The 25,136-nt window shown below is 37.3% G+C and overlaps 1 protein-coding gene across 2 annotated transcripts in view; it reads right to left on the bottom strand.

The window, feature by feature from the left end:
- RBM27 (RNA binding motif protein 27) overlaps window positions 1–20,683 on the bottom strand; it is a 74,320-nt gene extending 53,637 nt beyond the window's left edge. Inside the window, exons 1-4 of one of the 2 annotated variants that reach the window (XM_036014300.1) lie at window positions 20,428–20,683; window positions 8,298–8,416; window positions 4,837–4,961; window positions 582–673 (exon numbers count right to left, since the gene is read on the bottom strand). In XM_036014300.1, the coding sequence (XP_035870193.1) occupies window positions 582–673; window positions 4,837–4,961; window positions 8,298–8,416; window positions 20,428–20,486 (395 nt within the window). In that variant the 5' untranslated portion in view covers window positions 20,487–20,683. The remainder of the gene's footprint in view (window positions 1–581; window positions 674–4,836; window positions 4,962–8,297; window positions 8,417–20,427) is intronic. The other variant, XM_028528862.2, reaches the window with a different exon arrangement.
- Between the last annotated feature and the right edge of the window lie 4,453 nt (window positions 20,684–25,136).

Here is a 25,136-nt window from a genome sequence, read left to right as displayed (position 1 = left end):
TCAAAACTCGTAACATCTATGCTTTTTTAGAAAGCCATAACACCACTACATAATTTCCCTAATCCACTCCATGAAAAGAAACAACACTCCCTCAAGTACACTGGGAGGGGAGAAATGGGGGAAGAAAAAAAAAGAGGTGAATCCAAAGTATGGAGGGGGTGGGGGGAAAAGAGATATTTAAAGCTAGAAAAGAAGCCTCAAAACAAAGTTTTCCTAAACAAAGACTAATTTTTTGACGGTAGGCTGATTATTCAAAATATAAAATGAACTAATTATAATATAAAAAACTATGGATTATTTTAATATTAAGCACCCCTAAAGAAATGGAACATTTCATTATTATTCTCTAAGGAGACTGCTCCCACCTCTTGAGCTCTTGGGGAAAGCACATAATAATGACTGTTTATAAAGGAAGACAAAGCATAACAAAGACAAAAAGAATGGAAGGAAGAAAGATAACTTTCTTTACTCAGTTCAGAGAGAAAGAAAACAGTTCATATCTTAAAAATCCCTTTAATGCCCTTGTAGTATAGCTGAAAAGTGAGTTACCAATATTCTTCTAATTAAAAGTATACACAAACCTTCGTTCACTAGATTCTGAACGAGTCTTCTGGGGACTAGGATATTTCTTTTTTCGGCCATCTCGTTCTTCCTCCACTGGCTCCTGAAATACCTATATGAAAACATTTATTAGAAAGAACAGTCCTTCCACAAATTACAAAACACATCCACCTGATGATGAGCTTTCTGGCACAAAGAGAGCACAAATAAACAAACTGAAATACTAAAATTAAATCACATCCTAAAAAGTTTGGAAACAGGGACAGATAAAAAAAGATGCTGAAATTACTTTACCAGCAATATGTTAATTTTTAAATTTTAATTTAAGACAAAAAATAGCAGTGTAGGAGGAAAATAGCAATTCATTCTTTAAATTCAAACAGAAGAAATAACAAATCTCTATTTCTAAGCATCATATAGTAAAATGATTTATGTTTTCCTAATTATAAAATACATTCATACATATAATTCATTTGAGGAGAACTTTAAATTTCATAGAAAAAGTTTCAGTAATAAAAAGTTAATGAATGCAGCCCTGGCTGGCGTAGCTCAGTGGATTGAGCACGGGCTAGGAACCAAAGTGTCCCAGGTTCGATTCCCAGCCAGGGTATATTCCTGGGTTGCAGGCCATAACCCCCAGCAACTGCACATTGATGTTTCTCTCTCTCTCTCTCCCCCCTTCCTTCCCTCCCTAAAAATAAATAAATAAAATCTTTAAAAAAAAAAAAAGTTAATGAATGCTATAAAATGGCAGCCAAAATATGGCAACCATATGGTGCTGGCAAAAACACTATACAATCATTAGATTAGGTTTGAAAATCATTCTCCCTACCAATTTACAGGAAATACAAAGGATTTATTACTCCACTAGGATGCAATGAGAAAAATCCAAACAGTGGAAAACTCTATAAGACAAATGACAATTTCTTCAACAAAATAAAAAATAAAAATTTTTTTAAAAGAGCAGGTGAGAAAAAGAATGAGATATGTAGGCAGGTATGAAGATTTAAAGACTGAGACTTAAAATACATCAACTTGAAAATCTTTTTGCTAGCCCTGGCTGGTGTAGCTCAGTGGATTGAGCTCGGGCTGCGAACCAGGCATCGCAGGTTCGATCCCCAGTCAGGGCACATGCCTAGGTTGCAGGCCAGGCCCCCCAGCAACCACACGTTGATGTTTCTCTCTCTCTCTTCTTCCCTTCCCTCTCTAAAAATAAATAAATAAAATCTTAAAAAAAAAAAAAAAAGAAAGAAAATCTTTTTGCTCTTCTGCATTCCCCAAGGACTTATTTTGATGAACATGTATTAATTCCTAATGGAAAAACTACTCTTAAAAAGTCAAAAAATCAAGGAGAAATAAAAACATAAGGCCACCCAAAAATTTGTGAATGGAATGTTCACAACAGCAATTTCTCTACCAGCCCAAAAGTGTTAACCACCCATCTATCAACCCAAATATCCATCAACTGATGACTGGACAAAGAAAATGTGCTATATACATACACTATCCACAGAACCATAAAAAATGATGTATTTTGATGTAGTGATGTATATACACTACAACCTGGATGGACCTTGGAAGCAGTATGTTAAATAGGTGAAAGAAGCTGGTCAAAAAAGATTATACATTGTATGATTCCATTTACAGGAAATGTACACAACAGGCAAATCCATGAAGATAGAAAGTAGATTAATAGTTACCTAGGGCTCGGGCAGTGGGAAGGAGGACTTGGAGTGATATCTAACAGGCATGGGGTTTCTTTTTTGGACAATGAAAATGCTCTAAAATGAACAGTGGTGATAACTACACAACTCTGAATAAAGTAAAAACCACTGCGTTTATACACAACTTCCTGTGATAAGGATGTTTTCCCAAAATTATTTTAAACTTTTATTCTGAAATGAGTTATATGGCATTGTATTGACTTATAGTTCTTGAATTCATTATATGGGTAGACTTCATATACCCAAACCTCTTACCTACTATTATTCTACTATTCTAAGAATGTGAAAAGTCAATTTTTTTAAATAAAATCAGATTATAACCAGGCATGCTAATTTGAAGTTATTCTTCTTTCTTGTCCACCTGACTTAAATTTTTCTACCTCTTATTAATTAACAGTCTGATCATTCATTATATACACATTTAACAAGTTTTTATTATTACCTTAGTCTATCATGCTATACAAGTCTAAGAGCCCCCACACCATAGGACCATTTTAGATATAACAGTGTACTACAGCCCTGGCTGGTGTAGGTCAGAGGATTGAGTGCAGACTGCAAACCAAAGGGTTGCCGGTTTGATTCCCAGTCAGAGTACATGCCTGGGTTGCAGGCCAGGTCCCCAATGCAGGCCATGTGAGAGTCAACCACACATTGGTCTTTTTCTCCCTCTCTCTACCTTCACCTCTCTCCCTTTTATTAATTTAGAAATAAATAAAAAATAAAATAAAATAACATTTATAAAAAGAAAAAAGTGAACTGCACAGTAATATGGATGGGGCTGGCTGGGCTTGGGTTGATGGATTGTTGAGGGTAGGGTGATAAACACATGTGAATTCACTATAACATGCTGTCTCTTTTTGATGTCTGTTGAAAACTGTCTATAATAGGTTTTTTAAAAAATTAAAGTGAAATAAAGGTACTTCCATACAAACCAAAGGGGGAAGGGAGAAAACTGTGCCAGAGGCTCTCGAATTTCTAGTCACAGCTCCCTGTGCTGGGTGTCTACGAAAACTGCCTTCTAACATTTCAGATGATCAGGATATAGTGTGAATAAGGAATTTAAATCTATTATCTTCTTAGATTGCTCTTTTGTATGTTCATGAACTCAGGGTAAAGGGTTTAATAACAAATCATATCCATGGCAAATTTATAATTTTCGAACTACATATAAAATGCATGTTTCTTCATAAATCCTGGTACATATCTACCAAGTGTCTTTCCAGTACCAGGATGAGTTGTTCCATGATCCATATTCTTTCACCTTGTTCCCCCTGTGACTCAGTCTAATTGTAAAACAACTAACTGATGGTATAACGTAGCTCAGGACCAAGGAAGAGTCAAAAAGGTTAGTCCTTAGATGGATCTAATCCTCTGTGCCCTGCTCAGAGCAACTGCATCAACTAAGTACAGACCAAAAAAGAGACAGTTAGCCAAAGGTATGTGCTACCTCAAACCTCTTTCCCTCCATATTATCCAACAGAATTATTACAAACTATTATATTTATATACTACTATAGGAGTTATTATTTATGCCAATAGTGAAAATTAAGTTATATATAAAATCTTAGAAATGCCAGACAGCATCATTTGAGCTAGCAATACAAAGAAGCTGGTACCTATTTTGCTTAACTTTCAAAATTTAGATTTACTACAAAGATACAAAATGAAATAATGCAACTTTTTTTAAAAACTTCTTTCAATCATGGACACGGAAAAGAATGGTGATTGCTGGAAGGAAGAGGGTAGAAGGGGACTAAACGGTAGTGGGAAAAAAAGATTAAATTAAAAAAAACTTCTTTCAAAACTCAAGATAATGCAATTTTTCTCTTATATTCAAACCAGCCATCTTTCAAATAGACATTTCTAATCCACTGACCTTAAATGACAATATATATGGACAAAAACTTTCACTTACCATTATTTAACCTATATACCACAGACCAAAATTATACATTATCAAGTATGAGAGAAAAGTGTCTTCCTAGTTCTATTACTTGAAAAAAACATATTGGGAGGCTTTTTAAATTTTAAAGACTTTATGAGACATAGGACATGAGCCAAAAACAAAAAAAGGAATAGTGGTCTCAACTGCTATCACTTTTTCTCAATTAAGGATAGCCACATTTTATTTTCTTTTAACGCTGAATCAATTCCATCATCCTAGCATCTAAAAATGTATCAGAAATGACAACTAAATACAGTATGTGATCCTTAGAATGAAGAGGGAAAAAAAACCAGGCTATAAAAATTGGACACTGCTGGTCAACTGACAAAACTGGAATACAGACAGATTAAAGTATTTTATCAAAAGTTAAATTTACTGAAATTAATAATGGTACTACTAGTTAAAAGAATATACACACTGAATATTTAGAGGTCAAGGATGATCAAGCCCAGGGAACCAAGAAGCCCTGAAATAAACCTGCACCATGCCCATGCCCCACAAATTTCAATCAAAAGATAATCACTTTGAAAGAGGTCAACTTCCAATTAAGAATATTAATTAACAGGACCTAGGATACTCCAAAAGCCCGAGAAAACTTTGCATTACCTCTTCTTTAATTTCTTCTTTTTCTTGGACTGGTGGTTTTGGCTCAGGCTTAACTGGTTCCAAAGGTGAAAGGTAGTTCTTAGTATAGAGACTTTCAAATAGTTTATCCACAAAACCTGAAGTTTCTGAAGAAAAAAAATACTACTTAAGTGTTACATAAACAGAAACTAAAAATTTGACAACACACACTTTATTAACAAAGCGGAAGGAAATTAAACATCCCATATACTGTTGATGGGACTAAAAATGAGTCTAACCCTTTTGGGGAGAGAATCAGACCTCTGGGCTTTTATATCCTTTGCACAGACTTGCACAAGCACAAAATGACATATGTGAGCAACACCCCCCTAAACTGGAATTTATAAAAAATTGTGAATTTATTCTCACATTTAAACTTCATTTATCTTCAAAGTATTCTCCATTTGATGCAATTGAGACTTTTTTCCATTGTTCAAAACAGTTTTTGAACTCCTCGGTTTTGATCTCTTTCAGTGCTTCTGCTGTTTTTTTTGTTTCACCACTTCCACACTGGCAAAACATTTCCTTCTGAGGACTTTTCTCAATCAGGGAGATTTTTAAAAGTCGCCCAGAGCAAGATCAGGTGAACAGGGTGGGTGGGGTAAGGGGGTCATGCTGTTTCTGGTCAAAAAATGCTGAACACTCAGCAAGGTGCAGGCAGGTACGCTGATAAATCACCCATTGTGAAACAAGCAAATGCACTGAAAGAATCTTTAAAAGAAATTCACTGAAGCTGAACACAGCCTTTCACAACAAAGCCAGTCAGTACACTGATAAAGATGAGTTCCTAACACTCAAATAGCAGGGGAAGCCTGTACTACAAGGGACCCACCCTCCTGAAGATAATTTCAGGGTTTTCCCCCCAATAGTAAGCAATTGGGGGAAAAAACAAATTTCCATGAATAGGAAACTAGTTAAATAAATTATGTGATAAACATACAAGAGAATACATAGTAAGTATAAAAAGAACGAGTACTGGTAATATCAGTTCTCAAAGACATAACAAATATTTGTATGTTTATATTTGCAAAAAAACTCTGACAGGACACAAACAATGCGTACTGGCGGTGGGAAGAGAGCAGATGGACAGATGAGAGACAATTTTCACAGTACCCCTTTATATTGCTGGATTAAACGCACTGCCTACTCAAAAGTTTAATTAAAAATATTTTTATATCAGCTGAAAAAATAAATTTAGACATGAGAATTATATGAAAGTATCTTTTTGTGTTTTAAAGGCAGCTCTGTTGTGTAATGTTTTCAGACTGAGAGAACCAGATGAATTTATTAAAAATATAAATGTCGGACTGGATTGGGAGTAAAAAGGAGAAAACTGTATCTGAACAATGATTAAAATTAAAAAATTACAAAATATATATATATAAATGTCAAAATATTTGTTATTTGAATCAAATTTTAAAAACTTTCATTGGTCCTATCCTAAGGAATAAAGAGCGTATTAAAAGTACAACACAGACTCTGCTTACATTGTAATTATTACACATTTTATATAAACAACTATTTCTAAAAAGTCTAATTTTCCTTCAGAAAAGCCTCTTTATGCTATTGTGTTATTTTTCATGATTATAAAACTGTTACATCTCGTTAACTGTTAGATAACTTTGAAAAATAAATTAATCAAACCGTGGAAAAGTCTTTATTTTTATGATCAATTATTTTCTCTCTGGTGGCAAATGTATGGTAATTTATTTACCATAATAAACGTATGTTTACCATACATTTATTTACCATAATAAACACATGTTTACCATACATTTATGGTAAATGTATGTAATTTATTTTCTTCTTCTTTAAAAAATGTTCTTTAAAATTCTTCATGTGTACTGCTTTTGTTAATTCTTTTTAAAAAGTTACTAAAAATTCTACAGCTTTTATAACAAGGAATTTTTAGATGCCTAAACATACATTTGCCTCTTACCTCAAGTGTCTTTGCAATGTTTTACTTATTTTTTTCATGACTCTACATTTTACATGACTTGTCTTTAATGGAAACTGACTAATACAAATTAATATACTTAGAAAAGAAAATACTCATATGTACTGGGGAGGAATTCTTTAGATATCAGTAAAAACTTTTTTTTTTACAGAAAAGCCTTAAAATAGCACAAAAAATATGTAATCTTGTTATAGACTAAGGAACCACAATTACTTTCTTTTCTTTCTCAGTAAATATGAGCTAAAGGATGAGTTAAAGGACCACCACCAATAAATATCTAGATCAATCAGTAAGTGTACATAATCCACATTTCTGTTCTTCTATTCAGCAATATTTACGGAATATCTTCTATGTGCCAGGCACTGTAGGTTCCAAGTCTCCACTCAACAAAGGGAAAGACAAAATTGGTTTTGGGGAAGAGACACATATAAACGGGCAAATCAACATATAACATGAAAGGGAATGAAAGTGCCATGAAAAAAATAAATAAAGCAAGGTTGGGAAGAGGAGAGAATGACTACAGGCATGAGCATACAGGGCACTCAGAAGAAACTAAGAGATTTTCAACTGGTGTGCCCCAAGAATTTTTAAAACATGCAACACCTGACTTACTCAGTTAGAGGCACTGAGTTCTTTACCCTTAGACTGTGAAATTTAAAAAATGACGACAACCAATACAACAATATCTGTCCAGTGTGAATGAATCAAAATTATACCTATTTTTTGTCAAGATTGGCAAAAAATGTATTTTTTTGGTATGCCACAGAATTTTAGTAACTAGTTTATATGTGCCATGAGATGAAAAAAGGTTGAAAATTGCTGCTCTAAGATGACATTTGAAAAGAAAACAGAAACCATAAGGGAGAAAACCATGTTCCAAGGAAGATTAAAGAGAATTCAAAAGCCCTGAGTTGGGAACATGTTTGCCATGCTGAAAAAAAACAGCAAGGCAGTCAGTGTGGCTGGAATAAACATTAGGGGGGCAGGTAGGAAATGAGGTCAGAGAAGCAGCAGGAGAGAACTCCAGGAATCTTTGTGAACTACGGAAAGGACTTTGGTAAGAAGATGGGAAGTTAAAGGCACAAAGAGAAGAGGATTATGCCCATCTCTTCTTGGATAGCAAACAGCCCCAGCCAAGAGGGGGAAAAAACAGCTTCATTATCTTAATAAACAGTAAGAATAAGTAGCTTCATTACCCTTAAATCGCACCCCCCCCCCCGCCAATCAAGTAGGCTCTGCCACAAGCCACAAAGGACCTGTTCACCTAAAAAGCATTAGTTACCACTGGCTTAACAGGAAAGAAATAGAGAAGGAAAGGGAAAAACAGTCCTGCCAAAATACATGATAAATTATTAGGCATGAATGGATATATTCAAGTATTAAAGGACACTGACCGACTTCCTTTCAAGGTTGCTTCTTCAAGATTTTATCAGAAAATTTTAAATTGAAAATCTTAAATACTTGAAGGAAGGCCCACAGTAATTACCTTTTTGTAAAAAGACGTCTAGTTGATCAGCACAAAAGGCTTTCAATTCTTTCTCAGGTTTGTCCTTCTTGACCAGTGCTACTACATAGTTGGCTAAAGCCGAAGGGTCAGCATCGCATCTAGTTAAAAAGACAACAAAAAATTTTAAACTCCCCCCCAAATGTGGTATCATTAATGAAATCACCTCTATTTTGGAAAGCTAAAGGTGAAAACTTTATTTTAAAGTAACTATAAACACAAGTGACTATTATAACAAACAGCATACACAGAGAACAAGTAAGATTTTCCTTTTCTGCTTATTTTCATAAAATAGTTTGTCTCTTGCCCTGGCTGGCGTAGCTCAGTGGATTGAGCGCGGGCTGGGAACCAAAGTGTCCCAGGTTCGATTCCCAGGCAGGGTACATTCCTGGGTTGCAGGACATAACCCCCAGCAACCGCACATTGATGTTTCTCTTTCTCTTTCTCTCTCTCTTTTTCTCTCTCTCTCTCTCTGCCCCCTTCCCGCTCTAAAAATAAATAAATAAAATCTTTTAAAAAATAGTTTGTCTCCTCTTTTCAATATTCTAATTATACCCAGAATTTTGAACCAAATCTCAATGTCTTTGGAGCTATCTGTTCCATGTGACCAATGAGAAAGAAGGAGCAAAGTGACAGAACAATTTCCCCCATTCCCTGTAACTCCAGGCACCAGCATCCAAAAACGGCGATCAACTATGCTGCTCATCTTCTCAGTGAGTATCTTAAGGACCTTTTTTAAAAAGTGAGAACACAAGAAGGATGGTACCTTAATTATTACTGGCACACTTTAGTAGCTATAAGCAAGAGAAAAAAGATCTGGGAGTTAGAACAGAAAGGCTAAGAAAAGTGGTGGAAGGGCAGCAGAAATAACCTTGACCTGCTTCACATTTTTTGCCTAGTCAGTAGTAATTCAACTTTGAAAACCAAAATTTTCTCCTATGCAAGGGTAGCACATGATCCTGAAGTTGCCACCTCCTGACATATAGCAATGTGTCAGACTTAACATTTTATCTACCTTACATCAAACTGAAAGTTTTATGTTGTAAACATGAAAAATTTTTTAAATGATTTTATTTACTTATTTTTAGAGAGGGGAGGGAGGCAGAGAGAGAGAGAGAGAGAGAGAGAGAGAGAGAGAGAGAGACACACACACATCAATGTGCGGTTGCTGGGGGTTATGGCCTGCAACCCAGGCATGTACCCTGGCTGGGAATCAAACCTGGGACACTTTGGTTCCCAGGCCGCACTCTAGCCACTGAGCTATGCCAGCCAGGGCTTTTAAAAGCATTTTTCTTTTTCTTTTTTTTTTTTTTAAGATTTTATTTATTAATTTTTAGAGAGGGAAGGGAGGGGGAGAGAGAGAGAGAGAGAGAGAGAGGGAGGGAGGGAGAGGGAGGGAGAGGGAGAGAAACATCAGTGTGCGGTTGCTGGGGGTCATGGCCTGCAACCCAGGCATGTACCCTGACTGGGAATCGAACCTGTGACACTTTGGCTCGCAGCCTGTGCTCAATCCACTGAGCTACGCCAGCCAGAGCTGAAATTTTTTAAATATTCTATTTCCCTCATGAATGTACATTTAAGTAACACATCTTTTGTAGCTTCATAGGGTTGTTGTAAAGCTAAAATGAAAAAACTCAGGATCACAGTAATTAAAATCAATATGAAAGCAAAGTGATTGTATCCCTGTCAAACACTATTCAAATCTAACAAATCTTGTTCTATAATCTTTAGAACCACCCCCCCGCCCCCCCCCCCTCAACCAGAAAGTTAGTCTCAACTCAAGAGTATCAGTCACATTTCCAACAACTTTATGAGATTAGCAAACAAACAAAAAAGACCAAGCACTTTTACTTTTCCCTTTTTGTCTCTTTTTTAAAGTTCGTAATTCAATAAAATAGAATTTTTTCATTGCCAATATTAAGGTTTTGTGGGAAAGGTTGGTTCTTAAACCATACATGCACATTCATGCACCAAATTCTAAGAGCAAATTTCAATGGTTGTCAATTTTATAAAACTCGGAGCAAATAAAAATAAATTATGGGCAAAGGTCAAAATGCACTAGGAGAGACTATAAGTGTCAAAGATGATGAGTTACATATTGATAAACATGCAATTTAAAAGAAAGTTAACATTTTTCTCAAGTAAAATATATAAATTACAGTTTAGATCATTTTGAACAAATTACCTTAGTAAATCCAATCATTTAAATCTAAAATGGATATATAGCATTTCTACCTTCAAAAAAGTAACACATGCCATGTCCACCTTGGCTATCCCATTACCACCTCAAAATAGAAATACGTAGGTAGACTTAATTTCACTCCTGAGAACACTTCCGATCAGTATAATTCTTATCAACATTCAAAATGGAGGGGGAATCACATTTCTACCTTTACTTAGAAAGTTCAGATCCTGGGTAAGAAAAATATCCTAAACATAGGGAAATAAAAGGATTTTTAAAAGGTTTTATTTATTTATTTTTAGAGAGAGGAGAAAAGAGGGAGAATAAGTGGGAAAGAAGTATCGATGTGTGAGAGAAACACCAACTGGCTGCCTCACACATGCCCCCAACCAGGGACCTGGCCAGCAACCCAGGCATGTTACTTGACCAAACGGAACTGGCAACCCTGTGGTCCGCAGCCTGGTGCCCAATCCACTAAGCCACACCAGTGAGCGCAGATTTTTAAAAAGAACTCAGAATGCCATGACTGGAGTGGCTCAGTGGTTTGGACAACCTCCTGCAAACCAAAAGATCCTTGGCTTGATTCCCAGTCAGGGCACATGCCTGGGTTGGGGGCCAGGTCCCTGGCTGCAGGGGGTACAAGAGGCAGCAGATCTTCTCACACATCGATGTTTCTCTCCCTCTTCTTATCCCTCCCTTCCCCTCTCTTTCAAAATAAATAAATAAAATCTTTTTGAAAAAATAAGAATGGCATAAAGAAGCAATACTATTTTTTCCGGTATGAGAATCTTCAAGGAGACTCATGACCTAACAGTATAACACTGGTTCTAGTGAAAAACAGGCAAAACACTGAAGAATACTGGATAAATGAGGTGGGTTAAACACAAATATCTTATACATATACTTAGTATTCAGACTCAGAAGAACAAATGTAGAGTTAGGCTGTTCCTGATGAAATACATTTTGATGTGATGGTGTTAAAACTCAAGATAAACAGTTATAGGAGGTACAAGAGTAGAATAATACTAGACACACGAAAAAAGAAAGTGATCACTGACTCTAAATACTTATTTAATATGAGTGAACTAATTGTTAATAACTGATAGAATTCTGTACCAAATACAAAAGTATGTTTGTAGCCAAAGGAATGGGATCATTTAAATTAACAGCTCCTAATATGTACCCATAAAGTGCCCAAAAGAGGTAAAATTGCCAGTCTGAAGTAATAACTGGCACGGGGCCCTGAGGAGTGTAGCCCAGCTGGTTGGGCATTGTTCTGCAAAGCAAACGGTGGCCGGGTTTGATTCCCCCGGTCGGCCTGGTCACGCCTGGATTGAGAGTTTGGTCCCCAGTTGGGGAGAGGCAAGGGATCTTTGGTTTTCTCTCACATCCAGGTTTCTCTCCCTCTTTCCCTCTCCCTCCCCCTCTCTCTAAAAATAAATAAAAGCTTTAAAAAAATAACTGGCATCAACTGAATGGTAAAACTTAAAAACAATGGGCACTCTTGCTGTAATTTTCTGTACCTTTATGTTTGTTCTTTTTTTATCCTTTCATCACCCCTTACTACATAATCTTGAAAAACAGGCAATTAACAATACTGCCACAGCTATGGTCCCATGCTAAAGGACCCCAATGAGACATTCAAAAGTATGTCATAAAAATCTGTACATGACTAAGACCCTTGATAGAGTACAAGACAAATGCAAGGCCACTTCTATTTCTTACTCAAGAAGTAATACCCAAGAAGAGTAAAACCTTTCAGCTACTTATTTGTAACCAAAGTTTATGAAAATTCATTTTTGCTTATCTATAGAACAAGCATACTTTGGAATAAAAAGATTTGAAGAATTTGGCTTCATTGCTATGTTATATACATTTCTAGACAAAAGGGGCTTATATTATAACAAAAAGATTTTAAAAGGTAATATACTTATCTAAAATTACTATTCTCCTAGAGTCTTTAAAATGCCTTAACAGCATAATCAATGAATTATTCATTTTATGGGTAAGTATATCTGCATATATTAGACAAATTAAGTGATCCAATCAAAATCAGGCAGGACTGGGCAGACAGCATACCCACAAAACTAAAAACAAACTGCAGTTCCACAGAAGTAAAATCTATTCTACAGCACAAACAGTTTTCTAATGTATATCTACACATGAAACTAATTTAAGTCTCAACAGTTACCTTTCAGTTTAGAGAAAAAGTTTCTAAAGTTTAATCAAGTTACAAATGTAAGGATCTTAAAATTCACATCTTGCATAATAATGTTCTAAGAACATGTCTAAATTATCTGTCTTTTAAGTTATTAAAAAAATAAAAAAGTAGCCCTGACCAGTGTGGCTCAGTTGGTTGGGTGTTATCCCTCAAAGTGAAAGGTCGTTAGTTCCCTGGGTTGTGGTTCTGTCCCAGGTCCAGATGTGTCAGGGCATGTGCAAGAGACAAGTGATCAATGTTTCCCTCCCTCTCCTTCCTCCCTTCTCCTCTCTCTAAAAATAAATAAATAAAATCTTTTTTAAAAATGTTCACATTCTAGCCCTGGCTGGCGCAGCTCAGTGGATTGAGCGCGGGCTGGGAACCAAAGTGTCCCAGGTTCGATTCCCAGGCAGGGTACATGCCTGGGTTGCAGGCCATAACCCCCAGCAACCGCACATTGATGTTTCTCTCTCTCTCTCTCTATCTCCCTCCCTTCCTTCCTTCCCTCCCTAAAAATAAAATAAGTAAATAAATAAAATCTTTAAAAAAAAAAAAGGTATGCGTTAAAAAAAAATGTTCACATTCTTTGACTTGTATAGTAGCTGTACTTATGAAACTAGCCTCAGGATAAAGCCAAATACAGAAAACAATACTGGTGCCTAAGAGACACTAAAAATATATGTTTATTGTATAAAAACAGCATTATTTTTAAACAGAAAAGGTAAAGTCAAAGTAACCATTCTGATTGTTGAGTGTTTATGAAATACTGGGCATCCAAAGTGATGGTTATAACCCTGACTGGTGTGACTCAGTTGGTGGGAGCACTGTCCAGTACACCAAAAGTCTGTGGGTTTGATCACAAACTGTGTCAGGCGTGTATGGGAGGCAACCAACTGATGTTTCTCTCTCACATCGATGTTTCTCTGTCTCCCCTTTCCACTCTCTGTAAAATCAATAAACATATTTTTTAATTAAAAAAACCTAAAGTGATGGTTACAAAGACAATACACAAATACGAAAAATGCTTCTGATGTAATGTCAATTGCAGAAATCAAGATAAAAAACTGTAGCCCCGGCTGATGTATCCCAGTGCATTGAGTACAGGCTGCAAACCAAAGGGTTGCCAGTACGATTTCCAGTCAGGGCACATGCCTGGGTTGTGGGCCAGGTTCCCAGTAGGGCAACCACACAGTAATGTTTCTCTCCCTCTCTTTCTCCTTCTCTTCCCCTCTCTCTAAACATAAACAAAATCTTAAAAAAAAAAAAACCCTATATATTTGAGTCTGATTATAGCTACAAGAAAGTTCATACAATGAAGAGAAACTGGAAATATACATTTAAAATGTTATTCTTTCCTCTCCTTTCTATATTTGTTGTATGATGCTTTTATTTTTACTTTATTAAAGAAGTTATAAATAAAAGAACAAAAAGTCTGCCTCTGGGATCTGTGCTCAGATTATTCCTTTGATAAGACAGTAGTGGAAAAATAAGTAAAATCTGAGCTCAGTTCCTCAAAGAGTATTAAGTGAGTAACTATTAAGTTCTAAGAACCTGCTAACACACATTAAAGATAAATATTGGTACTTCTTCTTTTCAAATAAAAGTTTTCATCTTTCCCTTTATGAACTAGGGGCTTTCAATGAATGAATATGATATGAAATAAAACACTCCTATATTTATTTGGGGAAAAATATACACATGCATGGGTCAGCTGCAAATATCACTTTGCTATATGGACCTAGAGCAGAATTCGCCAACTAAGCATACCCAGAATACTGGATCATTACTTTTCTAATTGTCCACCAACCTAAATATACATATGAGCACGTGGATTCATTTAAACTTTTACTGAATATTTACCAAGTACCAAGCATCTTTCTGGGTAATGGAATTACTCTGAGCAAGACAGACTTTGCCCTGAAATCACTGGCCAAGAGACAAGTATGAAAACAAATAATTACAGTACAAAATAACAAATGGTTAAAAAGGGGATTAATGCACTGGCCTGCTAGCTCATTTGATTGGAGTATTGTCTCATACACCAAAAGGTTGAAGGTTCGATCCCCAGTCGGGGCAGGTACAGGAGGCAACCAATTGATGCTTCTCTCTGAGATTATGTTCCTTTCTTTTTCTCTGTCTCTCTCTCTCAAATTAAAAAACAAACAAACAAACATATCCTCAGGTGAGGACTTAAAGGAGGGGGGATGAATAAGGAAGTAACAACACTGTGAGAGGATGAGAAAGAGAGGATGAGAAAAGACAGTTGTAGGAAACATAGAACTATAAAAGCAATTTCTGGCTTCTAGCCTATAGCAATTGGGCCAGGAAGAATGAAGTCAGACATATTTAGGAGGCATACCGAAAGACATAAGAACAAGTATGTTCTTAACTTAGTACACTAAAACTTGCCAAGAAGTCTTCTGGTCAAAATAAGTCCTCTTCTATGAAACAGTGACTGGTCTCCTTGAACAAGTGCTACAGCACTTTAAAGACACACTAATTCTTTGAAGCCACTAAGTACATGTGAGAAAATTATCAGTACTTCTCAATTTTATAAACATACCTCCAAAATACTAATTTCATCCTAGTAGATTATTTATCACAGAGGTAAGGTCTAACAGCTGCAAGATGATCATTTTTCCTACCATTTGAGCAACTGCAGAGATTACTAGTCAGTTTAACTTGATAAAAATTGCAAACCTATAGCAGCACATAAACTCTACAGAGTTAAATCAAAGTATTACCTCCCATGACCACTGAACCAATAAATATGAACCAATAAAATAATCTCAGTCTGTGAACCTTATTGCTGCCTTTTCTATCAGAGATGGCAATACCATACTCAGTCTCCTAGTATACTTACGAAGACTTTAATATGGCCTGTACTCACAAACACTTCCCATCAAGTCTATGGTTTCATTAGCAACTCTTGTTCCTGCCTATTCAGCCCACTATGAGACTCTAGCTCTGTCATGCACAAGACTGATTATTATTTTTTAAGTGGCAGTGGTGCTTACTTAACATTAGTAAGTAAAATATTTTTGCAGAAAGAGTTTAGTGTATTTTCATATTTCAAAACCATAAAATTTCATTTATATTTAATAATTCTGAGGTACACAAAGCACTATTAAGTCTACATCATTAATATTCAAATCATGTTTGTGAGGTAGGTAAAAGGCTAATAATAAAATTAACACTGTTCAATAGAGAAAGGTTAGGCAATTTCTCCAAAGTGGCACAATGAATTGGAGACATAGAACCAGAAACCAAATGCCCTGATTTACATATATAACGATGCTTAACTAGGATGGACAGATGTGTACAACTCTCCAAAAATATTACACTTTTTAAAAAAAGACTAATTTTTTAAAAGATTTTATTTATTTATTTTTAGAGAGGGAAGGGAGGGAGAAAGAGAGAAACATCAATGTGCAGTTGCTGGGGGCTGTGGCCTGCAACCCAGGCATGTACCCTGACTGGGAATTGAACCTGCGACACTTTGGTTTGCAGCCCGCGCTCAATCCACTGAGCTACGCCAGCCAGGGCAAAAGACTAATTTTTACAATAAGCCAAACAAGCAGCAGTGAATTGCGTATGTTTATATAATATAAGTAACTTAAAATACTCCCCATTAAAGACATTTTGGGTAGAAATGCATGTTATTAAAAAATGCTTGGCCGTGGCCACGTAGTTTAGTTGGTTAGAGCATCATCCTGATATGCCAAGGTTGTAGGTTCAGTCCCCGGTCAGGGCACATACATGAGTCAACCAATGAATGCATAAGTAAGTGGATCAACAAATCGATGTCTCTCTCTCTCCCTTCCTCTTTCTAAAACCAATAAATTAAAAAAAATTTTGAGAGAAAGGTTTGCCTGAACTTTTTCTAAATGTGTAGAAGTTTCTTCAGTGATTAATTTATCCCTGAGATTTACTTAGAACCTTACTTTTTAAGGGGTTCCCATACTTAAACAGTTATTTCTGACAGAATGAAACCATGACATCTCCTAAATGTGCATCATCCCTGCACAACCTGTACAACCAGGATACCTAGGATATTTTTAACTTTTTTTAAAATTGATTTTTAGAGCAAGAGAGAAGGGGAGAGGGGAAAGAGAAAAGGGGGGGGAGGGGGGGGGAGAGAGAGAGAGAGAGAGAGAGAGAGAGCGAGCGCGCGCGAGTGCATGCGCCCATGTGCAACATCAATTTGTTCCACTTATTTATGAATTCATTGGTTGATTACTGTATGTACCCTGATCAGGAATCGAACTCACAACCTTAGTGTATCAGAATGACACTCTAACCAACTTAGCTACCCAGCCAGGGCCTCTAGGATATTTTGAAAGTGAGGAAAGATGAGAACCCCCGGAAGATCTGTGAGTTCAGTCTGTTTATGCAGCAGTAGGAAAAGAGACAGAAACTTCTTAGCTAAGATGGTTTCTCTCCCCTTTACTGCATTGCCAATAAAAACGGTACTGGGTTTTTCCCCACTAGTTAAGGAGTCATTTCTCCTAAGCTCCCTGCTTCTGTCTTTCTTCTAGCACAAATAATAGGTATGTCCACATCTACAAAAAGAGAGGAAGGTAAAAGATGAACTCTTAACAGCACATAATACTTCTAACTTGTCCACAGAGAATAATCATGTGTAAACTAGATTGGTTTAGAAATAACCTCCTTACATGCCTTTGTTTCACCAGTGATAAGATATAACATGCTTAAAAACCCCTAAAGTTAAAAAAATATATAAATTTAGTTAACTGTAAATTAAGTTAAATAAAAAGTGCAGTGGGAAATCATGTACTGCAATGAGTCCAATATATCCACTGCAACTACATCTATCTGGAAGCCTAACAAGTGCTCTGAAATGCTATGTTGTAGCAACATGTCAATCAGCCATGAAAATTCTCTTGAATTTGGAATATGCAAAAAGTAAATTTACAAATACAACCCTCTTTAACATATCATTTATTACATTTAGGATGTCTAAACAAACAAAAAATAATCTTCCATGATGACATACTAAGAATGAAAATACATGTGATATCTGTATTTATACTTACTATTTCTTTTTTTTTAATTTATTTATTTTTAGAGAGGGTAGGGAGATCGAGAGAGACATCAATGTGCAGTTGCTGGGGGTCATGGCTTGCAACCCAGGCATGTACCCTGACTGGGAATCGAACCTGCGACACTTTGGTTCCCAGCCCACGCTCAATCCACTGAGGTACGCCAGCCAGGGCTTATACTTACTATTTCTTAACGCTTCCACCCAAAACCACTACTTATGTGAGTTAAAAAGAAGTATGTTTATTTTCTATTTCTATGAATGCCACTATATTGGTAAAGTCTAAGTTTAGTAATTCTAGATCGTTTTTAATCCTAAAAAAGTAACAAAAAATAAAGACAACAGAAAGAAGCATGATGTATGCTTTCAGTTGAGCATAAACTCAAAACAAATGGGGAAACTAAACTCAAATAATAATTTTGAAAGCTAATTTTTACCCATAAAAATTACTGAATATCTACAAACATTTGCATAGCCAAAAAAACTGAGTGAAAAGACCTTCAGGAGATTTAAGTTCCTACCCAAACTAACTTTTGACATTAAGGAAGAAAACACTACAAACATTACCCAGAGTAAAACATTTTAGGGAGCTTTAAAAAGAAAAGCAACAAACAATAATGTTAAAATGTGTCATCTTCTACCCAAGACATAAAATATATATTCAGTACTTTTTAAAGGATCTCTACCAACAAACAAAATCAGAGCTTGTATGGAAAACTGTCACACACACACACACAGCAACATGAATAGCAAGCAGGTGTACAAAAGCAGGATCTGAGTTTTGGGTTTTCTATTTTTATGTTAAATAACATTAAAGGTAAAGAATTTTTAAACAGTGTTCTTTCTTTTCTCCACTTTTCCATATATGATCAATTTCATTATTCCTCACCTCCAATACAATCCACCTTCACCTTTGTGCTCCCAAACTTTTCACTATAGAAAGAGTGCGTGCGATGCACATCCAAGAGGCTCACTCACCTCTTCTACAAACCTTCAAGTGTGTCAGCAAGTCATTTTCACTTTAGACCATCACTAAGGTAAACTCAGCGGCCCTTAGTATGCACTTATTCTTCCTGTGCTCTTGTTACATACTCCTCATCCTCAGAATACAAACACCACTTCAGACATCAGAATTCCCCTAATGCTGCCTCCCTTACCCACCCTACCTCGGAAAGAACACACAGGACTGCTGATGACTCTTTTCCTAGGTGTTACCATCCCACCTCAAGAAATCAGCGTAACAAAACAACAGAAATCTGTTAACAAGATTTCTCAGGAGGACCAAAAAATAAAGAGGGAACTAGCTTTCTCAACAGCCCCAACTTCACCCTGCCTCCACACCTACCAAACTACCCCTCACTTCCACCTCTGAAAAACTCCGGTTTTCCACTAAAGTGATCTGATTTAATGAATCAAAGCCTGACCATCTCTTCCTCTACACCTTTCCTTGCGGCCAGAAAGTCCTCAACTCCAACAGAAAGATAAGCAGCAGACACGAGGGGGCAGGAAACTGTCCTTTCCCTTTCCTTCCCAGGCCTTCTTCCCCAAGAGGATTATCACCTCTCTCCAACCCAATCTGCAGCCCTCCCTCTAAGAGACAGATGTGTTTCAGAGACCATCTACAGACACCTCCGTGTCCCAAACATACGCTCCTACCCCTTTATAATGGTTACAAAACAAACAAGAATTGATACCTCTGCTCTTTCATGGGTCCCTAATACTAACCAAAATATCTTGAAACAAGCTCCTCATTCTTTTCAGCACCTCAACAATAATCCTACTCTTCAACACCTCCAGTTGCCCTCTTGATCTTTCAACATTTACAAAACTGTTATCCTTTTCACCTAGTCTAAAAATCCCGAGATGCTGCAGGTATACCCCTTTCAGTCTTTTCTCCAATATTATTTATTATTAGATACCAGGATAGCCCTTACAACTCCCAATAGGGCGTATGTATCAAAATCTAAATTTTTCCCCAACCCCAATGTGCTATTTAAAACTCACCAGTTCTCCTAGTACTATCAACTCAATACTTTTACATCCCTTAAAATCCCTGCTATCATACTTAACCAGTTTCCCAAGAATTCCTAAAATATTTCCCTGTTTACATTTCCCTTTCAACTACCCCATGTTTTTCAAATACTTTTAATCTTCCTCAACTCTCAGAGCTTATGCAGTCCTCAATGTCCCTACTATCCCTACCTGCCCTCAGGTTTTGAGAAGGTCCTCGATACTCTCTCCGCCTCTAGACCTTTTAGTCCAGGAACAACATTGTTGGTAAAGCCCTCGATATCCTGCTATTCCCTTCAAGATCCCAATAGTCACATTTAAAAATCCCTCGATAGTCCTGATATCGCTCGCAGTTCTCAAACAGCAATATTTTCAATCACCTCACTATTCCTGTCACCCCTCCTAGCACCCCAAGACATATTTAAAAATCCCTCGCCACCCCCCGCCCCCACAGCCACACGGTCGGTGTGCCCCTAGCTCCCCCCCCCCCCCCCCCCCCCCCCACAATGGTGATAGTACTACAGGGAAGACGACGCGGGGACCTCCAGACCGCGGCCCCTCCGCGGCGCCCTCCCCACGCCGCCTCCCCTCCCCCCTCGCCCCCGCGGGCCCCCAACGCCCCACGTTCGCCGGCCCCGGCCGAGCCGGGCTCACTCACATCGGCTCCAGTAACTTGGCCAGCCAGGACTTGAGGGCATCCACATCCTCTATGAGCATGGTGCAGGGAAGGCGGGCTCGGCCGCCGCTCTCGTTCGGGCCTGCCGCGGTCTTCCCTTGTCGCCTCCTCACGCCTTCTTCACAGCTCCCGGTGCCCCAGCCCACCGGGCATCTTACGAGACTTCAACCTACTCCCCCGGCCGGGGCCTAACAGGAACTAACCCAAAGCCCTCACTCAACCGAGCACAACGGCTCAAGAGGGTGGGAGATAGCGCCGAGTGGCGGGCGTAAGAGCCAATAGAAGAGAGAGGGCCGTGCACGCAAGCCCAATGAGAAGGCTCGCTCTCCCCGCCGGTCAGTCTTGCCCAGTCAAGAAGGGATATAGCAAGGTAGGTGGAGAGCTTACGTGAACTCCTGGTGCAAGATGGTATCTTGGAGAAGGTGCTGTGTCTCTTAAAGGGGCCGCGATCCTTATTTGACCATGCCGCCGCCCGCCTTGGAATACTGGTGTCTGTTGCTGCTTGCTAGTGCCTGGAAGAAGTCCTTCAGCCTGGTTCCTTTTTCTTTTTTTCTGGAAACACACACCAGTGTCCCGAAATGACTCAACTGTAATAAATCTGTAACACAACATGCAACATGTTCACATTGCAAGGAATGCAAAATTTTACCTTGTTCTTTACACACTCGCTTTGCTCAGCGCACATGGCTTGTATGTATTTTTTGCCGCTCTGCTTAAATAACGCAGAGTGCTTCCGACAACCATGGCTTGGATTCCAATAATCGTCATTTTCAAAACGTGGCACACGGATGTAAAAAGCTGAGGCCATTTCAATCTTACCAGTATTTTTCATGTATGTTTTATTTAGGCAGAAAAACTATTTCAATTTATTGTTTTAAATTCTCTTTCATCGTATATCTAAAATTCAGTGGGGATTTTCTGCAGGGGGAATTTTGGTCAAAAAAAAAAGTTTTTAAAATAGTGTTTTTAGATCTCTCTTACCGAAATAGGCAACGTAGTTTGTACTAGATGAGAATATCCTTTTGGAGTTTTGAAATTGGCTTGGCACTGGTGTTAAAATGTTTATTCAACAACAAACACTGAGCACCTGCTATATGCCTGCACTGTGTGTAAGGCATTAGGATTCTAATTGTGAACAAAACAGAATCCCTCTTCTTAGGAAGCTGAGCAGTTTATGGGATTATGCATTATAATAATATTTTCAAAAATACATCATGAGCACACACGTCATATAAAAGAGATGGGTCAACCCAAAATAAGCAGGTATATTATATGTACATAGAGCAGGTGTAGGTGAACTTTTCTGAAAAGTGCCAGACAGTAAATATTTTTGGTTTTGTGGGCCATTAGGTCTCTAGCAACTAACTACTCAGCTCGCGCTCTTGGCATGAGACAGGCCACAGATAATAGGTAAACAAATTATTGTGGCTGTGTTCTAATAAAACTTACAATAAAATTTCAATTTTACATAATTTCCACATGACATCTTATTGTCTTGATCTCCTTCTTCAACCACTTAAAAGTGTAAAAGCCATGGTTACCTCACAGGTGTACAGAAACACAGGCCACACAATTTGGCTTGCTGGCTTCAGTTTGTGTCCCCCTTACATAAACTAATAAAAGCAAAATGCACCTAGAAATCGTCTAATAAACCGCCTTTACTGACATCTCTCTCCAACTGTGTAAATGAGCAAAAAAGCACAAAGAGACTGAGTGGTTTGCCCAGAATCACACATGTCCGCAAATGGAGCCGAGGAGCATTCAGATTTTCTGAGAACAAGCCCAGATCTTTCTCACACCCAACTGCTGCCTCTTCTTCCCTCTCTCCTCCTCCCCTTCTTCTCCCTTTACGCCTATCAACATTGTTCCTTTACTTATTTTCCCTAAGGAGATAAAATGTTATACCAAAATAAAACAAGTTTAAAAGGGAGAAATGTAAAGGTGACGTAATTAGGCCTGAGGCTAGACAGGAACTTGATAGTGTGATAGACACAGAACAAGAATTTTGCAGGGCCTTATTTCAGAGGTGAGGGTGCAGTGGCACTGGTTTCCTAGTGACCAAAGACATCATTCAACCAAGCATCTTGCAGGGACCAGAACAGATGTGATTACAGAAGTAATATTTGGATTTGGGGACCCTGATAATCTTTTGTTCTTTCCTTTATTTTCCAAATTATGATGTTATTATATTACTTTTCTAGATTGAATACATTATATATATATATATATATATATATATATATATATATATTAGGACTACTGTTTTGAATATAGATATTGAATCCCAAACTGTGTCTTGAAAAAGTAGCATCTATAGAAAAGTTGGTTCTCCAAAAGGGAATGGGGGTGGGTACAATATAGTCAATCCCACTCCCATGCCTGACTCACTCCATTTGCTAAATAGCTGGTTTAGATTTGGTCAATGACCATGGCCTGGAATTATCCATATAGTTTATTCAGTAACATCCGTCCTGTGTGCAGAATTGACTCACAGTTCCTGACTGAATGAAGCATTGATTTCAGCCATGCAGTTATTGAGCTACCCGGCATGCAATGCATACATATACATATTAATTCAATACACTGATATTGAATGCTGGTTACCATGTGCCAGTTTCTGTGCTCTGGGCTGGGGGCAGAGACAAAAGTTTGAAAAGTTATATTCATCCACTGCTTTCTGGGAACTCACATTTCTGGTGGCCTAATAGTCAGGCATCAGAAATAATAATCATAGCCAAAGTTGTTGAGCACATGCCCTATGCTAAATATTTTAGTGTATTACTGCCTTTCATCCTCATAGGACCCCTGGGTAGTAAACAATATTTACAGAAAGAGCACTGCATCAGAGGAAGATCATGAAGCCAATGTGTGTGAAGGCCCAGCTTCGACAATGTGTATTTGACTCCAAAGCCCACACCTACAACCTTTATTTAACTATCTTATTACCAAACAATAAAATGTGAAATATGTGGTTCATTCAAAAGTCATTCAAGAAATATCTATTGAGCCCTTCATCATCTCTTAAGCACTGTTCTTGATTAATAAAGAGTAGGACTGATATTTAATAAATTTGCTTTCCTTAATTAAGGTGGATACTTAGCAAAGCTTGACTTTTTCTCTCAGTTTATCTTCACAGAGGAGGGAGAAAGAGATGCCAATTTATCTAAGAACAGAGAGATTATTAATATGGGGCATGAAAAAGAGAGAGTGACAAGAAGAACAGGTATCTAAGCCATTCTAGTTTAAGGTAAATTCCCTTTTTTGGTTTGAAGATAACTGGGCCTCAACCTGAAAAAATGTCAACAGTAAAATTTCATGCAAGTGTTGACAGGAGTAGACAGGCCTTTCCAGTATCAAAGTAAAGAGTGCCCACAGATTACTTTGTTTTGTTTGTCCTTATTCTCCACCCTGTGGCCACGAGCTGCTCCAGAGGTACAATAAAAGTGGTTGAGAATCATTTTCCAGTTTTCTCTGTGAAATTTTCAATCATAATGCGCTTCCCTTACATGCAATTAAACTAAGCTTTGGTAGAATTACAAACTAGAAAGCTCATACTTATAAACAGACCCTTTTTTCCTGTATATTTATAGATGATTCTTTAATTAAACAATACAACCATCAAATATCAGTCTCTCCCTGAGTCTGTCTCCTGGAGCAGGTAAGCTGGCTCAGAGAAAAGTCACCTCAGTAAAAGTCACTTGAATCCTAGTTATTCAAAGACAAGGTGAGATGGCCCACAAATGAGACAATCTGATACTCTCTCTTTGTTATGGAAATAAAGGTTTGTTTTCCTTGAATTACGTTATAAGGTTTTTTTTTAAAATTGCTTTATACTGCATAACTATAGAAGTGGCTGATATTTAACAAACTGACAATACTAAGTGGTGATAAAGATGCAAAGAAACTGGATTATGCGTATTTTGCTGGTATAATGTAAAAAGTACAGTTACTCTGAAAAACAACATGTTGTTTTTGGTATTTTCTCTAAACACTAAACCTGCAACTGCCATATGACCCAACAATTACACTCATGAGCTTTTATCCCAGAGAAATGAAAACTTATATTCGCGCATAAAAACATATGCACGAATGTTTATAGCAGCTTTATTTATAATAGCCAAAACCTGGAATCAACCCAGACGGCCTTAAACAGGTGAGTGATAAAATAAAGTGTGATACATATGTAGCAGAGCATGCTACTCAGCAACAAAAAGGAAGGAACTATTGATACATGCAACAATTTGGTCAAATTATGATGAATGAGGAGAAAAGCCAAACCCCAAATGTTACATATTATATGTATATATCCATTTATATAATATTTCAAAAATGACAGAATATTAGGAGTAGAGGAGGGAGATGGGGCGAGAGTAGACGTGGTATTAAAGGGCAACAACATGTGGGGTTGGAATTGTTCTGTATCTTGACTGTGGTGGTGGTGGAGGCAGGAACTACAGTGGTGATTTAAAACTACACACACAGTGTATAAACTACAGTGTATAAAATTTAATTTATATATACATAATTTAATTTATAGAAAAGCTTATACACACATACACACAGACATGCACAAATGAATACAAGTAAAGCCTATATCATCATCGGTATTCTGACTATGATATTGTACTGTAGTTTTGCAAGTGTTAACCATTAGGGCAATTGGGAAAAGTGTGAAGAGTTTTCTCTGCATT

The sequence above is a fragment of the Phyllostomus discolor genome, chromosome 13 (assembly GCF_004126475.2).
Source record: "Phyllostomus discolor isolate MPI-MPIP mPhyDis1 chromosome 13, mPhyDis1.pri.v3, whole genome shotgun sequence".
Classification (NCBI taxonomy): Eukaryota; Metazoa; Chordata; class Mammalia; order Chiroptera; family Phyllostomidae; genus Phyllostomus; species Phyllostomus discolor.
This window is presented reverse-complemented; position numbering and strand designations above follow the sequence as displayed.